Genomic DNA, 17,223 nt, shown 5'->3' on the forward strand with positions numbered 1-17,223 from the left:
GAGAAACAGGGCTGTGTCAGTATGTGAGTCAGCCGGAGGTGGAGGGGGAAGGGTGGGGGGAGAAGGTGGTGCCAAAAGCCTCCAATGACACACGTTCATGGGCCGGATGTCTGAGAAGGTAGGTGGCAGTGTTGGGGTAGGCTTGGCCTGGGGGGAAGAGAGAGTGAGATGAGAGGAGAGGAGGGAGTGATCACTCCAGGAGAGAGGAGTGGTCAGATAGACGGAGAGGGGAAGGTCAGAGGAGATCAAGACATCAAGTGTGTGCCCTGCAGAGCAAGTCAGGCCAGAGGGGTGTGCAGAGGATGAACAAGGAGGGTCAAGATGGATATTGAGGTTACCAAGGAGGAGGAGTTCAGTGGTCGAGGCCAGGAGGGAGGAGGAGAGGTCCGCCCACTCAGAGAGAAATTAGGCGAGCTGACCAGGAGGTCAGTAGATAGTAGCCAAAGTAAGGGAATGGCTAGGTGAGAGAGAGCCTGCAGACAAGGCATTCAAAATAGGAGTAAGATTGAGTGGGAATGATAGAGGCAGGAATCCATTCTGGAAAGATCAGGGCTACACCCCCTTAATAAAAGTCTTTAACCATATCTAGACGACCGTATTGCTAAAGCATAATCCCAACCCAAGGAGCTTTTTAAAGTGTTTAGGGAGTTGGAAACATCTAGAAACAACAACATGGACTCAATTATCAGAGATGCCAACTGGTGTAACTTGGTCCAAGAAACAATGGATACTAAACTTAACAAAATTAAAGCTGGTATTATGTTATCAAATAAAACCTTAACTAGAGCTGATCCCAATGTGACCAATCCTACACCCAAGAGTTGGAAAACAGAATAGCTTTTCTCTTTTAAACCTATATGTGAAGCTGAACTCCCGCTAATCAGAGAAACTTAAGCCGTCAAATTTAAGGGGGGACATTTGTCCTGCATTAGCTATAAAAGCATGCTCCGCTGCTCTGATTACCACTCTATGTAGGTTCGTCAATGCATCCTTCAGAGACTGTTCTGTGCCAGCATGCATTAAGCAATCCTGGGTTACACCGCTTATAAAGAAGCCCAATTTCTCACCCAGTGACCCGCTAAACTATAGACTTATTTCTACCTCCCTGTTTCTGGTCAAGATTCTGGACAGGGTGGCGTACACACAAGTGCTCACCCACCTTAGAACCGGTGACATTCTGAATCAGAGGCAATCCGGGTTCAGGGAAAAGCATGACACGGAAACAGCTCTGCTGGATTTAAAATCTAGACTCCTCCAGCATATGGACCAGAGAAATACGAGCATGTTGATGTTGTTGTACCTGTCTGCCGCCTTAGATCTGGTGATCCATGCAGCCTTGGTAGCCAGGTTGGAGGAGGTAGCGGGTTTCACGCTCTCGGCAGCTCGATGGGTTAAATCATTCCTTGGGGGTCGTCACTGGAGAGTGAGCAGTTACTTAGCGGATGCTAATCCATTAGAGTTGACACAAGGAGTACCTCAGGGAGCTTGTCTCTCCCCTATCTTCTACAACATTTTTACTGTTCTATTTCTGGATTTATTGGATCTCAACGGCGTTGAGTTCACTAGTTACGCTGATGACACCCAATATGTCATCCCAATTACTGGTGTCTTCTGTGAAGATGAAGCAAACATCAATAGGATTTACAGGCTTATCCAAAACTGGATGGGTTCTAACGGCCTCTCACTCAATTCAAGCAAGACAGAGCTGATGCTTGCAGGAACAGAAAAGAACATTCTTAAATTGGAGAGACAATACACCCAACTCCTGATTGGTTGCTGCACCATTGAAACTAAAAAGAAGGTTAAAACATTGGGGGTCTATTTGGACCGTAGTTTGAATATGAAGGCACAGGTCAGCAGTTTAGTTGCTTCCACATCCTACTATCTTAAACTTCTGTCTCATGCCCATCCTTTTCTTTCTAGGACAAGCAGGGAAGCATTAGCACGTGTATTAATCGGCTCAAGAATGGACTATAGTAGCATCATCCTGACTGGTTTATCTAATTGCCAGATTAATAGACTCCAAGTGATCCAGAATAATGCAGTCAGAATTGTTGTGGACCGAAATAGAAGGGACCATATCTCGGACGCAAGAAGGGACCTTCACTGGCTTCCAATCACGGAGAGAATCCGTTTCTGGTTAATGGTGATCACCTTTAACTGCTTAAAAAACTTTGGCCTATCCTATCTTAAGGACGTTCTGGTTCCTAAAGCCAGTAAATATACTGCGATCCAACAACTGTTCCTTTCTTAAGACTCCCGTTTGTTGGCTGACACAGACCAGAAATTGAGCCTTCTTTGCAGCAGCTGCAACATTTTGGAATGGTAACCTGAGAGAAGAATCTTGTATCAGGGTATTTAGAAAGGGACTGAAGACCCTCTTGCTTAACTAATAAGCACTTCTCAGATTTCAGTTCCACCTAACACACTGCTTTGTCATGGTGCTTTGCTGTTTGCTGTCTATGTCTCGTCTGTCTAGCACCCTTTAGCCCCTGGGTCAGTGGCTGTGCTATATAAGTTATAAATAAATAACCAAACACATGGCAACTTTGTGTCCGACTTTCATTCCTGACTTCTCACACAAATTTTCTTCTCACATAAGTTTATGTTTAAGTGGGTTTTTAGATGTTTCGCTTGTTATGTAATGATGTATTTTGATGTATATAAATACTACTTATGTAGACTATAAATATAATAAAATAAATAATAATAATAATAATAACAATAATGGGGCTATCAGAACCGGAGTTGCAGCAGTCTTAACAGATTGCAACAGTCAAAACATAATTTTTGACATCGGCAAAAACTCCTGTTAAGTAAAATCTGGGTATTATTTGACTGGGGTTTTCCCACCCCTTGAGGAGTCGCCGTCAGATGTGAATGGGCCAGCTCTCAAACAATTATTCTATGGCTCGGGGAACCACTAGTTGTGTTTGGCCTACTAAAGGCCTTGGTTAGAACCGGGTCATTCCTCTGGGATAAGGCAAGGTCAGGTAGTATTGGGACTCGGTGAGGACCGGGCCGTGTCTCTGGGCAAAGGCCAGGTCAGGTCAGATAGTGGTGGGACCGCCTCTACCTCTTCTTGGTGGGTCTCCACTATGGGGAGAGACACCACTCCAACTCCTCTTGAACCTCTCTGTCTCTTTTTGAGCCTCAACCTCCTGGGCTACGGGGAACAAGTTATTTGAGGACCCCCCGGGCTACTTTCTCTGCCTATTTTACACTCTATGGGGATTATTCCTGTAGTTGTGCAGAAGGATTTTAATGTCTTGTCGGAGGTCAGGGTCAATTACTCCTGCCATATAATCCAACCCATATCTCCAGGCCAATCCTGATTTTGAAGCTATCCTAATTTAGGTGCCTCGGTGAAGGACCAGAGTAAGGCCTGTAGGTATTAAGCGCCTCTCCCCGGGTGGAATCAAAATGTCTTTGGTACTTTGTAAATCAAACCCTATGGACACCTTCTTGCAGTTGGTTGACATCCCACTGCTAACACCATATGTGGCGGGTTATGATATGATAGGTTATGTATAACGCGCTTATTACCCAAAGGTTTCTAAGTGCAGACTGAGGGATCAAACCTGTGTTGCTCCTTGTCGTCTTGCTTCCAAGGCGAGCACGTTGCCCCTGAACTATCCTCCTGAGACAAAGAATAGCTGGGTTAGAAGAGGGAGTCAGACTCTTCAGGGACATTTTTACTGGTGAAGGCCTATCTTTCCCTACTGCTACAGGGGTATCCCTGCCTATCTCAATGAACTAAAGGTGCTTGTCAGTCATCAGGAATCCCCAAATGACTATGTCCACGGTTCTAACTGAGCCCACAGCTATTTTAACTAACTGAAAGTAGATCAGTAACATGTCTCCCTTCTCATGTCCATCTCTTATTGAAATGTCTCTTCTTTACTCAAAAGTTCTCTTCAGTAGGATATCTTTAGATAGTCTCTTACCAACTTCTAGATACGTTCTTGCAACTCTTTCACAATACACTTGCATTTTGCCTTCACTTTAGGGCCCGACTTTTCTCCTTGATGTCCCTGCCGCGAGAAAGACGTTTGCCCAGAAAAAAGAGAAAGACGGAAAAAGGAAAAGGATCACTGCGCTAGAAGACCTCAGATATCGTCAATTCAAGACCAATCTTCAGGTGAGGAGGAGGAAAAGGAGGGAAGGTCGGAGTTGGGGGAAGTTCATTCTTCAAAGGCTGACAGTGTCTTCAGGAGAACGCTGTCAGGCTCAGCACTCGGTCAAGTTCTCTTCCTCCACTCTAGATGCCATGGCTCTCGATATTGCTGGTGCCCTGCCCTCACTCTTCTCTCTCCATGTGACTGGTTAGGGTTGCAGGCACCAGGGAGTCTTGTCGACTCCCCACGTGGATGGTTTAGAACAGTTCGACAGGCGCCCGACCCACCACAAAGTCGTCATGGTCACACTATCACTAAGGAAAACTGATACTTTGGTTCAAGGGAACCCAATCATTGTAGCTGCACCTCATGTTATCCTAGCATTACTCCTGAAAGGCATGACCCAGCACATATAAAATTCATGTTTAAATAAATATGAAAACCACTTGATATCTGCTACTAATGTACTTGTAAACCAATGTAATATTTCAAATCCTGCCTCTTTGCTCCAGACACACATTCCTTTAAATAGCAGAAATCTTGTTTTCCACTCTGCTAATGACTCACAAGACCCTGGTGAGAGACCTAACCTTGATAAGTCATGTGTAATTAATTATTTAGAACAACTGTACACTTAAGTGACAAGCTCTGAGAACTTCATGATAATTTTATTCAGGTTTCCAAAATACCTTAATTCTAAGAAAATTCTAAGAAAATGTTTCATTTGGAGTAAAACGTTATGCAAGGCAATTGGCTTTGAGGCTTTTAAGGCCATTAGTATTAAACATGTAAACATGAATACAGTGTCCCATGTAGGACCGGATTTACTTTAAATAAGACAATTGGCAACGCTGAAAATAAACCATACCGCTTTGTCTTGTTTGTTTTGAAGCTCTTCACTGGAACAGGTTTACTTGCATTTCTTTCATTACATAGCCAAACAATGTTTTGCTCGCATTCATTTTGACAGCTGTACTATATGATTTTCCTACATTATGTTTAGATTACATTTTGCTATCCTTGTGAATATATCCAGCCATTTGAAATTCTAATAAATACATTACTTTTTACCTGCCATTGGATCTGCTCCTGGTGATAACACAAAAATTAGAGGTGCGCAGGCGTTGGAATCAAAATAACTTCCTGCAAGGTCAAAGGTTGGTGGCTCAATGTAGATTTTTCCCATGCTCTCTGAGATAAATTCTTGAACTGCAGGAATAATTTTATCCGGTCTCAAGCATCGGAGGATCACCATGCGATCTAGGCCCTTCATATGTCCCCATTTACCTGGAAACGTTTCATCTTGAGGTTTTGTGGAATCATAAATAATTTTCCATTGAGCCACATTTGCTTTGACATGATCCATAAATCCACTCAGACTTTCCAAGTTGGAAGCACGCACAATCTCCGACCACGACTTGTCTGACAGCCATTCAGGACTGGGGTTGGGGTAGGGGTTATCGAGAGCCACCCCTCCCGTCAAAAGGAAGCGCCAAACCACATCATTGATCTTGTTTTCTCCTTTTAATATTCCAATGGTCAGAAGAAGGGAGAAGAGCAGTTTGTCTTTCTCAAAGAGGGAACGGCACACATTATTATAAATGCTCACTGTAAAGTGCTTTTTGATGTTGCCGATTCGCTCACTTAAGTCTTCACTTTTAACACTGTGGGCAAGTGAGTGGACATACAAATTGATAAACCATGTCAATGAATACTGGTACATGGGCTCAATGTTGGCCAGATCTGAAATACAAAAGAACACAATTGAGGAATGGACGGCCACTGGTTTATAGCCTGATCTAGTAGCATCAATCTCCTTTTCTGTTGCTGAGGCAATTTGCTGCTTTTCAGAAATCTCCTGAGATAAAACCTTTGAGGAAGACAGCACTTTAATGCCGGTTTCATCCTCTAAAATGTTTCCTTCTGAAGATGAGAGAACTTCAAGGATTTGGTCTTCTATTTCTTTAAGTTGTTTCTTATTGGTTGCACTTTCTATAATCAATTGGTTTTTCTTTTCCTCGAGCTCTGGCTTTTCCTTCGCAGCCACAATTCCAAGGAGTTGATCCTCCAGTCCAAGCGGCGTGATCATGAAGTTTAGAAGACACACTTTCACGGCAACCTCTGGGAGGTAATGTGGGTTCCTCAAACGAGTAGTTAAGTAAAGCTTGAAATCATGTGAGTATTCCACAATATTCTCCCCAAGTCTTATATATTCTACTCCCTGCTGTTTGAAGGTTTGCTTCAATAAGACTGGCTCTAAAATAGCATCAAGCTCCTCACCAACATTTTCGATCAAGACCGGGGTTCCAAATTGGATAGCATTTTCCAATGTCCTTAGATAGGTTGCATCAGAAAGTTTAATGACTGAGAGTTTGTTGTTCTTTTCCATGTTTTTTACCCATTTGTTTGCTTGCCCTTGTGGATCAATCATTAAGGACCATCTTCTTGAATTGGAGACTATGACCCCATTGTCGATTGAAAATGAGTCAATGGGCAGACCTGCAATCTGCCAAGCCCGGATTTTCACTGGGTCGCCTAAGGTACTACTCAAGTTAAACTCTGAGGAGCAAGGTACTTTCTTCTGCTTGCAGATTACTTGCCATTGGGTTTGGCATTCAAGGCGATAGTCTACGGTAAAGCCTCCCAAGTAAGCAACAGTTCCAGATGCCAGGAGGACATCTCCTGTAAGATCGATGTATTTCACCCCCAATAAACGTGCAGCTTCCGTCCACCTGTCCTTTTCTCCTCCAAGACCACTTATCAGCTTTTCAGCACGTACCAATTTCTGAGAACACAATTCAATGTTACTTTCCAATTCAGCTTTCCTACGGTTCATTGCATCAAATTCATCATTTAAGGCTTGGAGGCGATCTTGTACTTCCTTAAGTTCTGCCCGCTTTTGATTAAGCATCTCCATTTGAATTGCAAGTGCTTCCTCAGCTCCCTTGAGACGCTCCCGCTTTGGGGCCACCACTTTAGCCACACGGTCATACACTTCCATGGCTCTCACCCACTTGCATAAACCTTCACAAGCTGAGGACACATTTTTTATTACTGAAGGAAGAAAGTCTGGATGGTCAATAAAGTTTTCTCTAATTTTCTTCATTATTGCAGGGCTAATATTATCCTTGTCATAGGCCTTCAAATGTTCAAGGAACTTCAGATCTCCCAGAAGCTTTTTAGATGGACCCCAGTAGTCTTCCGTCATTTTACCTGTTTGTGGACAAAACAAAATATTAGGTTGCACATTTCTTTTAAGCTCATTATGTTATCATTTGTGTGAGTGTATCCATTAAACACCTTTAGCTGAAATTACCAGTTAATCTCACAACAATTCAAAACAGGCATTGCCAAAGCCAACAAGCCCACTTTTTAAATACAGAGGGTAATATGTGTTTTGTAAAGCCCCCAGATGACAACAAATGCTTCCTGTCTACATTTTCTAAGTCGTATGTATTGGCATTGCCAATCCTTGTCATTGTAGATTCCCCACTGAAGAGAATGCCCAATGTTTATATTTCACAATGAATGACAGATTGACTAGCACTGAATTGCTATTTTTGCGTTAACTTCTCAGATCAGCACCTATTATGCATGCTGTGGAGATCAGCCATTTCTCACTTGCACACTCCCGTAGCCCAGCTGTTCGTATTAGACACTGCTCCTTTCTACAAAGACATCCCAACACAGTCCAGCGGCTTTGTAATATTTCAAGGAAACAATTACACTGTCTTTCAAAAACATTAATCTGGAAGTGAAAATGTTCTCCTACAATAAAGTGCAGAGAGTCATTCATTGCAATGTATGGTTTCATTACATGCCACAGTTTACAGTTGTCACACTCAAAAAACACCTACTCAACAGAAACATTTATTATTTTTAATTTTTTTACTTATTTAATATACTTGATAGCCTTTCGACTTTGAATTTACAACAATAATGACAAAGACAATGGCAATGGCATATACAATAGTAAATATAAACGATAGTAAAATCACATATAAGATTGCATCAAATTGTGAACAATTATATTAAACAGTTAAAAATGTCTACAACTCGAAGATAAAATAATACCATAAAATAGATGAGATGTGTGTCATCTCCTTGCATAAAATGTTTCTAGAGATAGTAAATGTCGTTAATATCTAATGAATTATCATATGATTTTAAAACTTTGGCACGGAATTCAGCTAGACTCTCATAGACTAACAGCAGATTTTGTAGTGACTCAATCACCTCACAGCCACATAAACGACAAAGTTGCATTTCACGACCAAAGCCTACCCCTGCCCCCTTAGTCTCAAGTACCTCAGAATTATTAAATTTCATCAACAGATACGTTCTAAAGGTCAAAGGGCTAGGATAAGCCATTATATACTGTGGCACTGATTCACGATCCTGTCTATACTGACAGTAAGGCCCACTGTATGCATTCGGCGCTAGTTCGATTACATGGCACTCATAGAAATAGCTTTCTAATTTCCTATTTAGCCAACCTTTGAGACTTTCATAGCCACAATATCCATCGATGTTGAAAAAAACCAGCCGCCCATCTTTGATGCATAGTCTTGAGTGTCCCCAGTGTGCCCAACGCGGCACAGCCGTCATTTCTTACAAACGCTTGCATGTAAGTGACTACAATTGTGTTATTAGCACGTTTTGTCAAAATTTCATAACACATTACAGACCTTCTTGTGTAGTCTAAGGTGACACATTTCATATCAAATTCTAGATATAGATATTCAACTGATATAGTCTGGGGTAACCGCATAAGTCTCCTAAGAATTATAGCTACAAGCCTTTTCAGTATTGCTACATAGTTGTGCCCCAATATTTCAATGGCATAGAGGAGCATGGCTCTTATTTTACCAATGCATAGCATAAAGACAGCATGTGAGGAGTAACCGGCATTTCTATTAATAAAGACACTAATAGCATTGGCTGATGTTATGCATTTTGTTTTAATCGATGTCCATTGTCATTCCCAATTTAACTTTTCATTGATTACTACACCTAAGTACTTATAGCTATGAACCTGTTCAAGGTTCACATTATTGATGTTCCACACATATTTCTTTGGTTGTTTCTTTACTGGAAAAATCATAATTTTACTTTTTTCAATGTTCATTTTTAAACCTTTGGTGTCCGCATATACAGCCAATACGTTCAGCATCTTCTGAAGGCCTATCGGTGTGTAGTCAATCCATAACAGATCATCCGCATAGGCGAGCCTGCCCACGGAATAAGTGCCTACCTTTATTGGATAGGCCTTCAGATTAACAAAGGCATGTTGCATATCTGCTAGGTATAGGTTAAACAGGGTTGCTGCCACTATGCAACCCTGCTTAACACCACAACCATTTGGTATCAGATTGGACAGTTTCCCTCTCTAAACTGATACATGCTGAGGTATCTGAATACAGGAGCCTTAGCATTCTTAGGAGACCTTTTGGGATCTTCCATGAGTTAAGTTTATGCCATGAGTGATTCCTCAATACTGAATCGAATGCGGACAAAAAAAAAAATCGATAAATGCACTATATACGTTTGACTCTCTGCGTTTTCAACAATACTCTATAGCTGATGTTAATACAATTAAGTTGTGGGTAGTGCTAGCTTGTTGTTAAAACAAATATGATTTATTGGCAAGATGTTATTTTTCAATATCCATTCATGTAATTCAATAAGTAGCACCCGTGCAAATATCTTCGAGGGAATGTCCAGTATAGCCAACATCCTATAGTTCGCAGGGTCATTCCAAGCACCTTTTCCATAGATTGTTAGGATATGGCTCACGTTCCATGACTTTGGGATGATCCCAGTCATACCAATTTCTTCAAACAACATAATAAAGATAGTGACCCATAATTCTGGCTCCAATTTTAGCAGTTTGTTACATCTGCCATCAGGTTCCGGGGCACGAGAATTATTTAGCTGTTCTATGATAACAATAATATCCAGAAGGGAGGCTTTGCAAGTCCATGTTTGTGATGGCATGGGGAATACGTCTAAATTACTTTCTATTTGTCCCAGTGTGGATTTAATATGGGCACTCCACATATCTTCTGAGATACAGTTTATTTGCAGATCTCGTTTTTTAGCACTTCGTAATGTATTCCATACTCTTGTGGAGTTATTTGATTGAACTGAATCGGCTATCTGCTACCATCATTTAATCTCATTATTGCGCTTGTGTTGTCTCAGCTAGCGACAATATCTATTCTTTATGGCCTTAACACAGGCAGAGACAAGACCTACGTCCAACCTTACCTTGTTATTCGATGCAGCTGAAGTGGGAGAATGGAAGACCAGGCTCCCGTCCTTCACCTCTCGCGCTTGGCCTAGAGGGTCACGACCCAGACACCCGCCACGAGAAGAGTTTGTCCATTTACCAGATGACCAAATACCCTGGTATAGGAACATACGGATGTGTTCATCTGCCTGCCCAACAGAGACAGCTAAGAAATATGAAGAGGGGAAAATAATAGAAAGTATCGTGGAGAGAGAAAGAGTGAAACGGGAAAGGAAGAAAGAGGATGAAAGAATATTGGAACAGATGAGCAACGAAGTGATGGAGGAATTGAAAAGGAAGAGGGAGGAAAATAGTAGGGAGATGGAGGAGAAAAGGGAAGGAGAAAGAGAGGGGAGGAGTAGGGAGAGTGAAAGATGGGGGGATGTATATAGAAGTAGAGAAGTAGCAACAACATCAGCACTAGGGGGAGCGGTTGATAACAAAGGAAAAATAGACTTAGAGACAGTAACAATAAAAGGGAAAAAGGCAGAGTGGGGGGTGCCATTTATGAATGATTTTTGCAGTGAGGAGGAAGAAGGAGTGGAGAGAGAAGGAAGAAAGAGTGAAAGGGAAAGCTTAGATAAGCTATACCTCACTCGAACAAACATAGACTCGCCATGGATCAGTAGGAGAAGGGAGGACTTGGAGAGAAGTGAGGAGGGAGTGAAAGGACTAGTGGAAAGACAAACCCATGAAAACACACCATCCCCATCTCCATCACGCCCTCCCCCATCGCACCCTACATGCTCAACCACTGCACGCTCGCTGCACAGAATAAAGCTCGCGCCCTTCATGGACGAACTGACACCCTATGCATGTAGGCTTAGAGACCTCCCTAGTCGCAGGCAAGACAGACAAATAAACACGCCCACATTAACTACAGGAAATGACGAAAGGGGAAAGGATGGAGAAGGAGTTAGGAGCAGGGGTAATAAGGACGAAATTGAAGAGGTAAAGGAACCGGAAGAAGAGGAGGGGTGTGAAGACTCGATATTGTGGAACATAAAGGGTGACACCAGACACAACTTAATGCCACTGTTGGAGAGAGGAGGGGTTAGACCACAGTACGTCCCTTGGAAGCATACGGATAAGGAAAATATAAAATGTAGGCTCCCATCACTAAGTGGAGGTGCGGGTAAGTGGATATATGAAATGGAAAAACACACCGCAGGACAGAAACTAGCAGTAGGAGATGTAAAGGGCCTGTTAATATCAATATTAGGGGATAGAGCGGATGACATTTGGAAGAGAGCGGGATTCCATGGGGTAACAATAACAAACACATCGCATGATGGGGCACCATTTGCAAACTGCAGACATGCGCTATGGCAGGCACTGAGAGTACAATACCCAGACACATCAGACATAGGAGCAATTACTTCCCGTAAGATGCGTGAGAATGAGGATCCTGTTGATTATATCCAGGATATCCAAGAGAAGTGGCGCATGGAAACTAGAGAACAATGGGACAAAACACAAGCCATATTTTATCATATACTAGTACAAGGGCTCCCAGAAGGAGTTCAGAAACAACTAAAGAAAGTAGTGGGAATGGAAGCAAAACCATGGCCAGAAATACAACTGACTATAGTACATCACTGCAGGACATGGCAAGGAAAGATGAAACAAAAAGAAGAGGACAGGAAAACAGAAGAGGCTAAACTAGTACAGAAAAAACTTACTAAATACACAATGGTAGGGGCACTAATAACTACGCCCACACCAATGGCCCAAAGCCCGATACAAGTAGTGGCTGCACAAGATCCTGCTCAAATAGCACCTCCACAGATCATAACACAACAAGTCCCAGTCCCGCCACTGCAATTACATGCACCAAACATGGGAGGAGGATACCCAATGCAAGGAGCTGGGTATTATAGTTATAATAGGGGGAGAGGAGGATTTATGAGAGGGAGAGGATACGGATATAATGCCCAACAGCAGGTGGGAGGACTTAGACATTCCTACCCCACAGGGCAACCAGTATACCAGGACAACACAGGGAGCTTCCCATGGCAAAGCAGGGAACCACCCGTGTGTTGGAGTTGTGGGTTATTAGGACACATGTCACGTACGTGTAGGGTCAGGCCAGGAACACCAGCATGGAATGAACAAGCACAACCTAGGACCTCACAAGAACAGCAGGGTATACAACATCAGCAGACGTTACAACATGGAAGTGACCCACAACAACAACAAATACCACAACAACAGCCACTGCCACAACAACAAGTAACGTTAACACAGCACCCCCAAACTCAACAAACGCAATTGGGTAGGGTGACGGTCTTGGGACACAACCCTTACACAGGGAATGGCCAATCATTGTACCCACAATAGGACAGCCCACAGACGGCCTTGGTGTGTCCCATCCTGTCAGTAACACCTAATAGTGCGGAGGAGCCACGCATAGAGGTAACGATAGGTGACAAAAAATTATCATTCCTTGTTGACACCGGGGCAACCCGGTCTTGCATAAGGGAAGGTAAATTTAAGATGTCAGGCGAAGCCATGAACACCCAAGGATTTTCTGGGGCTAAAGGGTTGGTTCCCTTTACTGATAACGTTCCCTTATCTATTGCAGATTATGATCTGTCAGTTCCACTTTTATATTATAGTGCCTCACCAGTGAATATACTGGGGAGGGACATAATGAACAGGTTGAATATGACGATCTCCTTTACAGAGGATGGCATAATTTGCTCTACTCCAGGGATTAACATGCTCGCAGCACGACAGATTATGCAAGCATACTGTGGACAGACAGCGATTAGGGCGGAGCCAGTAGATGGCGAGCTATTCCAGTATGGAACAGACATGGCGTTTGCATGGATGCCAGGGATAGAAGGGAAAATATGGAGGAGGCCAGCAGCCTTTCTGTTCCGACCAGAAACACCTGTTAATGAACCAGAAGGAAAGGTGTTTGTAATGGACATTGAGAGCATTATTGCAACAGCTGATTATATCGCTGTACATGCCCAAGATAAAGAAGGGAGAGCATGGAGGGCAGTGATAGCACTAGCAGAAGGATGTAGGCTGACCCAGGTGTCAGATGAGGAGCTGTTCTCAGATGAAAAGGAGGAAGGTGAAATGGTGTTCATGATGAGTGTAGGAATATGGCTAAGGGTGGCTCACAAACAAGTAGCACAGAAAATTGCAATGGCACTTGAGGCACCCGCATGCACCCCAGTCCCCTTTTTTGAGGAGGATATGTCAAAGGTGCCCAAATCATTATGGACTACTAGCCCTTATGACGTGGGATGCATAAAAAGCATAGGGGGTGTAAGGATAAAATTGAAAAAAGGTGCAATATTACCAAGAGTGAAACAGTACCCACTGTCAAGAGAGGCAGATGAGGGTATATATGAAACCATAACGGCTCTTATAAACAATGGCATATTGGTCCCCTCAGAGTCACCCTGCAACACGGCTGTGTACCCAGTGCGCAAGGCTAAAGGGGGGTCTTGGCGCTTCATACAGGACCTCAGGCCCTTGAATAACATAGTGGAAGCAGAGTATCCAGTAATAGCAAACCCGGCCACAATATTGTGTGGCATTCCAGCAGAAGCATCACGGTTTACAGTGATTGACCTTAAAAATGCTTTCTTCTCAATACCATTACACCCAGACTCACAAGATTTGACAAGCTTCACTTACCGAAATACAAAGTGGAAACATACCAGATTGCCACAGGGGTATTGTGAATCACCCTCAATTTTCAATAGAGTAATACAGATGGATTTGAGTAACGTTGAAATGGAAAGCACAGTGTTACAGTATGTGGATGACATAATAATTTGCAGTATAAACGAAAGTAAATGTAGAGAGGACTCCTTAAAAATGTTGACGATATTGGCTGAAAAAGGGTACAAGGTAGACATGAATAAGATACAATACTGTCAGGAACAGGTACTTTACATTGGCCAACTGATATCCCAACATGGAAGAAAGATTGCACCACAAAGAGCACAGGCCATTTCAAGCACTCCAATGCCACAGACTGTGAGAGAACTGCAGCAACTTCTGGGGCTGTGCAACTACTGTAGAGCATGGGTATTTGATTACAGCTCATACATAGGACCCCTGCTTGAGGGTTTGAGAGAAGCAAATAAAGGGGAGAAAAAGTTGAGGTGGACTATGGAAATGAGAGAGGCCTTTGATGAATTGAAAGACGCAATTTCAACTGCTCCAGTACTGGCATCCCCAGACTATGAGCGACGATTTTTATATTTTCACATTGCGACTCAGCAGTGATGAAGGCAGTATTGGCCCAAAAAACGAGCATGGGCTATAAACCAGTAGCATTTTACAGCGGTCACTTAGACCCTGTGATGTTAGGCCACTTCCCTTGCAAACAAGGTCTCGCTGCAGCTGCTTTTGCAGTGGAAAAAGCATCAGCAATAACCATGGGGTGTCCGACTACACTGTTTGTGGAAAATGCACTATTTGCAATATTGAACAAACCTAAGTCCACACTAACAATGCAAAGGGCATCAGGTTATGAGATTATCTTGTCTAGAGCTGAACTAGCAATTGTTAGATGTAGCACGGTCAACCCTGCAAGGTTCCTAGCAGAAGTAATTGAGGAGGGAGATTATGCCCATGATTGCACCCAAATAACTGAACTATACTCGGGTACTAGAAAAGTTGAAGAAAACGCACTAGAGGGAGGTGAGCTTTTGTTTATTGATGGGTCATCAACTATTGATCAAGGAGATGGGATAAGGAGGACGGGGGCAGCAGTGGTTAAAATGATGGAGGCGCCGGTGTGTGTGGCTATGAAATGTGTACAATTACCACAGCATTATTCTGCTCAAGCCGCAGAACTGGTTGCACTAATATTGGCATTGAAGGAAAGTTTTGACAAACGAGTAACCATATATTCCGACAGTGCATATGTTACATCCACTGTCCACTTAGGGCTATCAAAATGGAGAAGAAGAGGGTTTAGGAGAGCTGATGGCACTCCAGTGCAACATGCCCTCTTATTGGCTGAACTAATTGAAGTAATAAACGACCCCCAAGAACTAGCCCTAGTAAAATGCACCGCACACACCAATGGGGAAGACCACATCTCAAAAGGGAATGCAGCAGCAGACGCACATGCGAAATATGCTGCATACTTTGGTGAGATATGGAACCCTACAGACTCACAGAGAGGGAGAGGGAGGGGAATGGCTAGGGAGATGTTGATAAGAGAAGGGTACACCCATCTTCCAGCCACACAGATTATGGAGCTACAAGCGGCTGCACCAATGGCCGAAAAAGAAATATGGGTAAAAACAGGATGTACAATGTCACCAACCGACGCATTATGGCGCCAGAGCAGCACTGGGAAAGTTGTAATACCATTGGCACTTTTAAACACCGCCCTGAGCCAATTACATCACCCAGCCCATACAGGCAAGGAAATAATTGCAGCACGAATTAGAAAAGATTGGTTCTGTCCTGAGTTAAATTCTCATGTGTCAAATTTTATCAGCAATTGTCTTACATGTCAGCAGTTTACGGCCGGTCATACCCTAAAGGTGATAAGAGGTACCATACCCCGGCCAGAGGGACCTTTTCGGCACCTTCACATTGACTATGTTGATATGATCAACATATGTCAAGGTAATAGGTATATGATTGTAGTAGTATGCCCATTCTCTAGATGGATTGAAGCAGGGCCCTGTTCACACCCAGATGCATTTAGAGCAGCCAAATTCCTAGTAAGGGAGGTCTTCCCCAGGTGGGGAGTGTGCAAGGTGTTAAGGTCAGACAACGGCCCACATTTCGCAAACGAAATGTTCCAACATATTACATCCTTGCTGAACATAAAACATAAATTTGCATGTGCATACCACCCACAGGCTAACGGTGTATGTGAACGCCTGAATGGCCTACTGAAGGAGGCAATTGCAAAAATACAACAAACAACAAAGAAAAGCTGGTTGTATTGCTTTCCATTAGCCCTATTCGAATTGAGGAATAGGCCAGGGTCCGACCACCACCTCACCCCTCACGAGGTGGTTACTGGACGTCAAATGCGCCTTCCCCTAACGCCAACGTCAAGGGCATTCACTGACCACGAAAGTTCAGCAAGTGTGTTAGGTGATGAAATGTATCAATATGTGTCTTCTTTGATTACTAGTGTTGTGTTTGTGTCTCAACAGCTCGAGCGCACACGGGGCGGGTCCACCAGCAATCAAGAAGAAGGCGCCAGTACCGAATTAGAAAAGGAGAACTTGTGCAAACTTGCCAAAGGTGACCACGTGCTACTTCGCAATTTCAATAGGAAGTGGAACGATAAGAGGTTTACTGGCCCCCATCTGGTAGAGGACGTATCAACAAGAGCAGTAAAACTAAAAGACAAGCGTGCCTGGAACCACTTACATGATGTAAAGATCTACAAACTGCAGACCCGCCCCAGCCCCAGCGCCAACGACAGGTCCAGTGGAAGAGCAGCAACAACATCCCCTACAGAGGAAGGAAGTTCTACCACAGACAACGACCCAATTGTTCCCTTACCGTGTCACTACCCAACTTCCCCGGAGACAATAACTGACGAAGAAAGGAGTGATACCCATACTGCCCACCCCATGGTCACACGCTCAAGGAGTAAAAATACGTGAATGTTCTCTTTTTCTCTCGCACATACAGGTACTGCGTATTGTATTGTTAAGAAAGTAGCTTACTAACAAGTTCACTGCCCAGGTGTAGATGGTACTACCAGACGATAACTACCCAGAAGAATTGTCACACCAATTTGTATACGAAATAAAAAGGCCAACGTACCTAAAAAGGAGAAGGGTGCGTGTCTACTACACAGCA

General features: G+C 43.3%; 1 protein-coding gene across 1 annotated transcript in view; it reads right to left on the reverse strand.

Moving 5' to 3' along the window:
- The window catches only part of DNAH3 (dynein axonemal heavy chain 3), a 1,861,430-nt gene that overhangs the window by 568,214 nt on the left and 1,275,993 nt on the right, over nucleotides 1–17,223 (reverse strand). Inside the window, exon 52 of the mRNA XM_069647670.1 lies at nucleotides 5,190–7,331. Within this exon, the coding sequence (XP_069503771.1) occupies nucleotides 5,190–7,331 (2,142 nt within the window). The remainder of the gene's footprint in view (nucleotides 1–5,189; nucleotides 7,332–17,223) is intronic.

This window comes from Ambystoma mexicanum, chromosome 2q, assembly GCF_040938575.1.
Source record: "Ambystoma mexicanum isolate Mex_15411 chromosome 2q, UKY_AmexF1_1, whole genome shotgun sequence".
NCBI lineage: Eukaryota > Metazoa > Chordata > Amphibia > Caudata > Ambystomatidae > Ambystoma > Ambystoma mexicanum.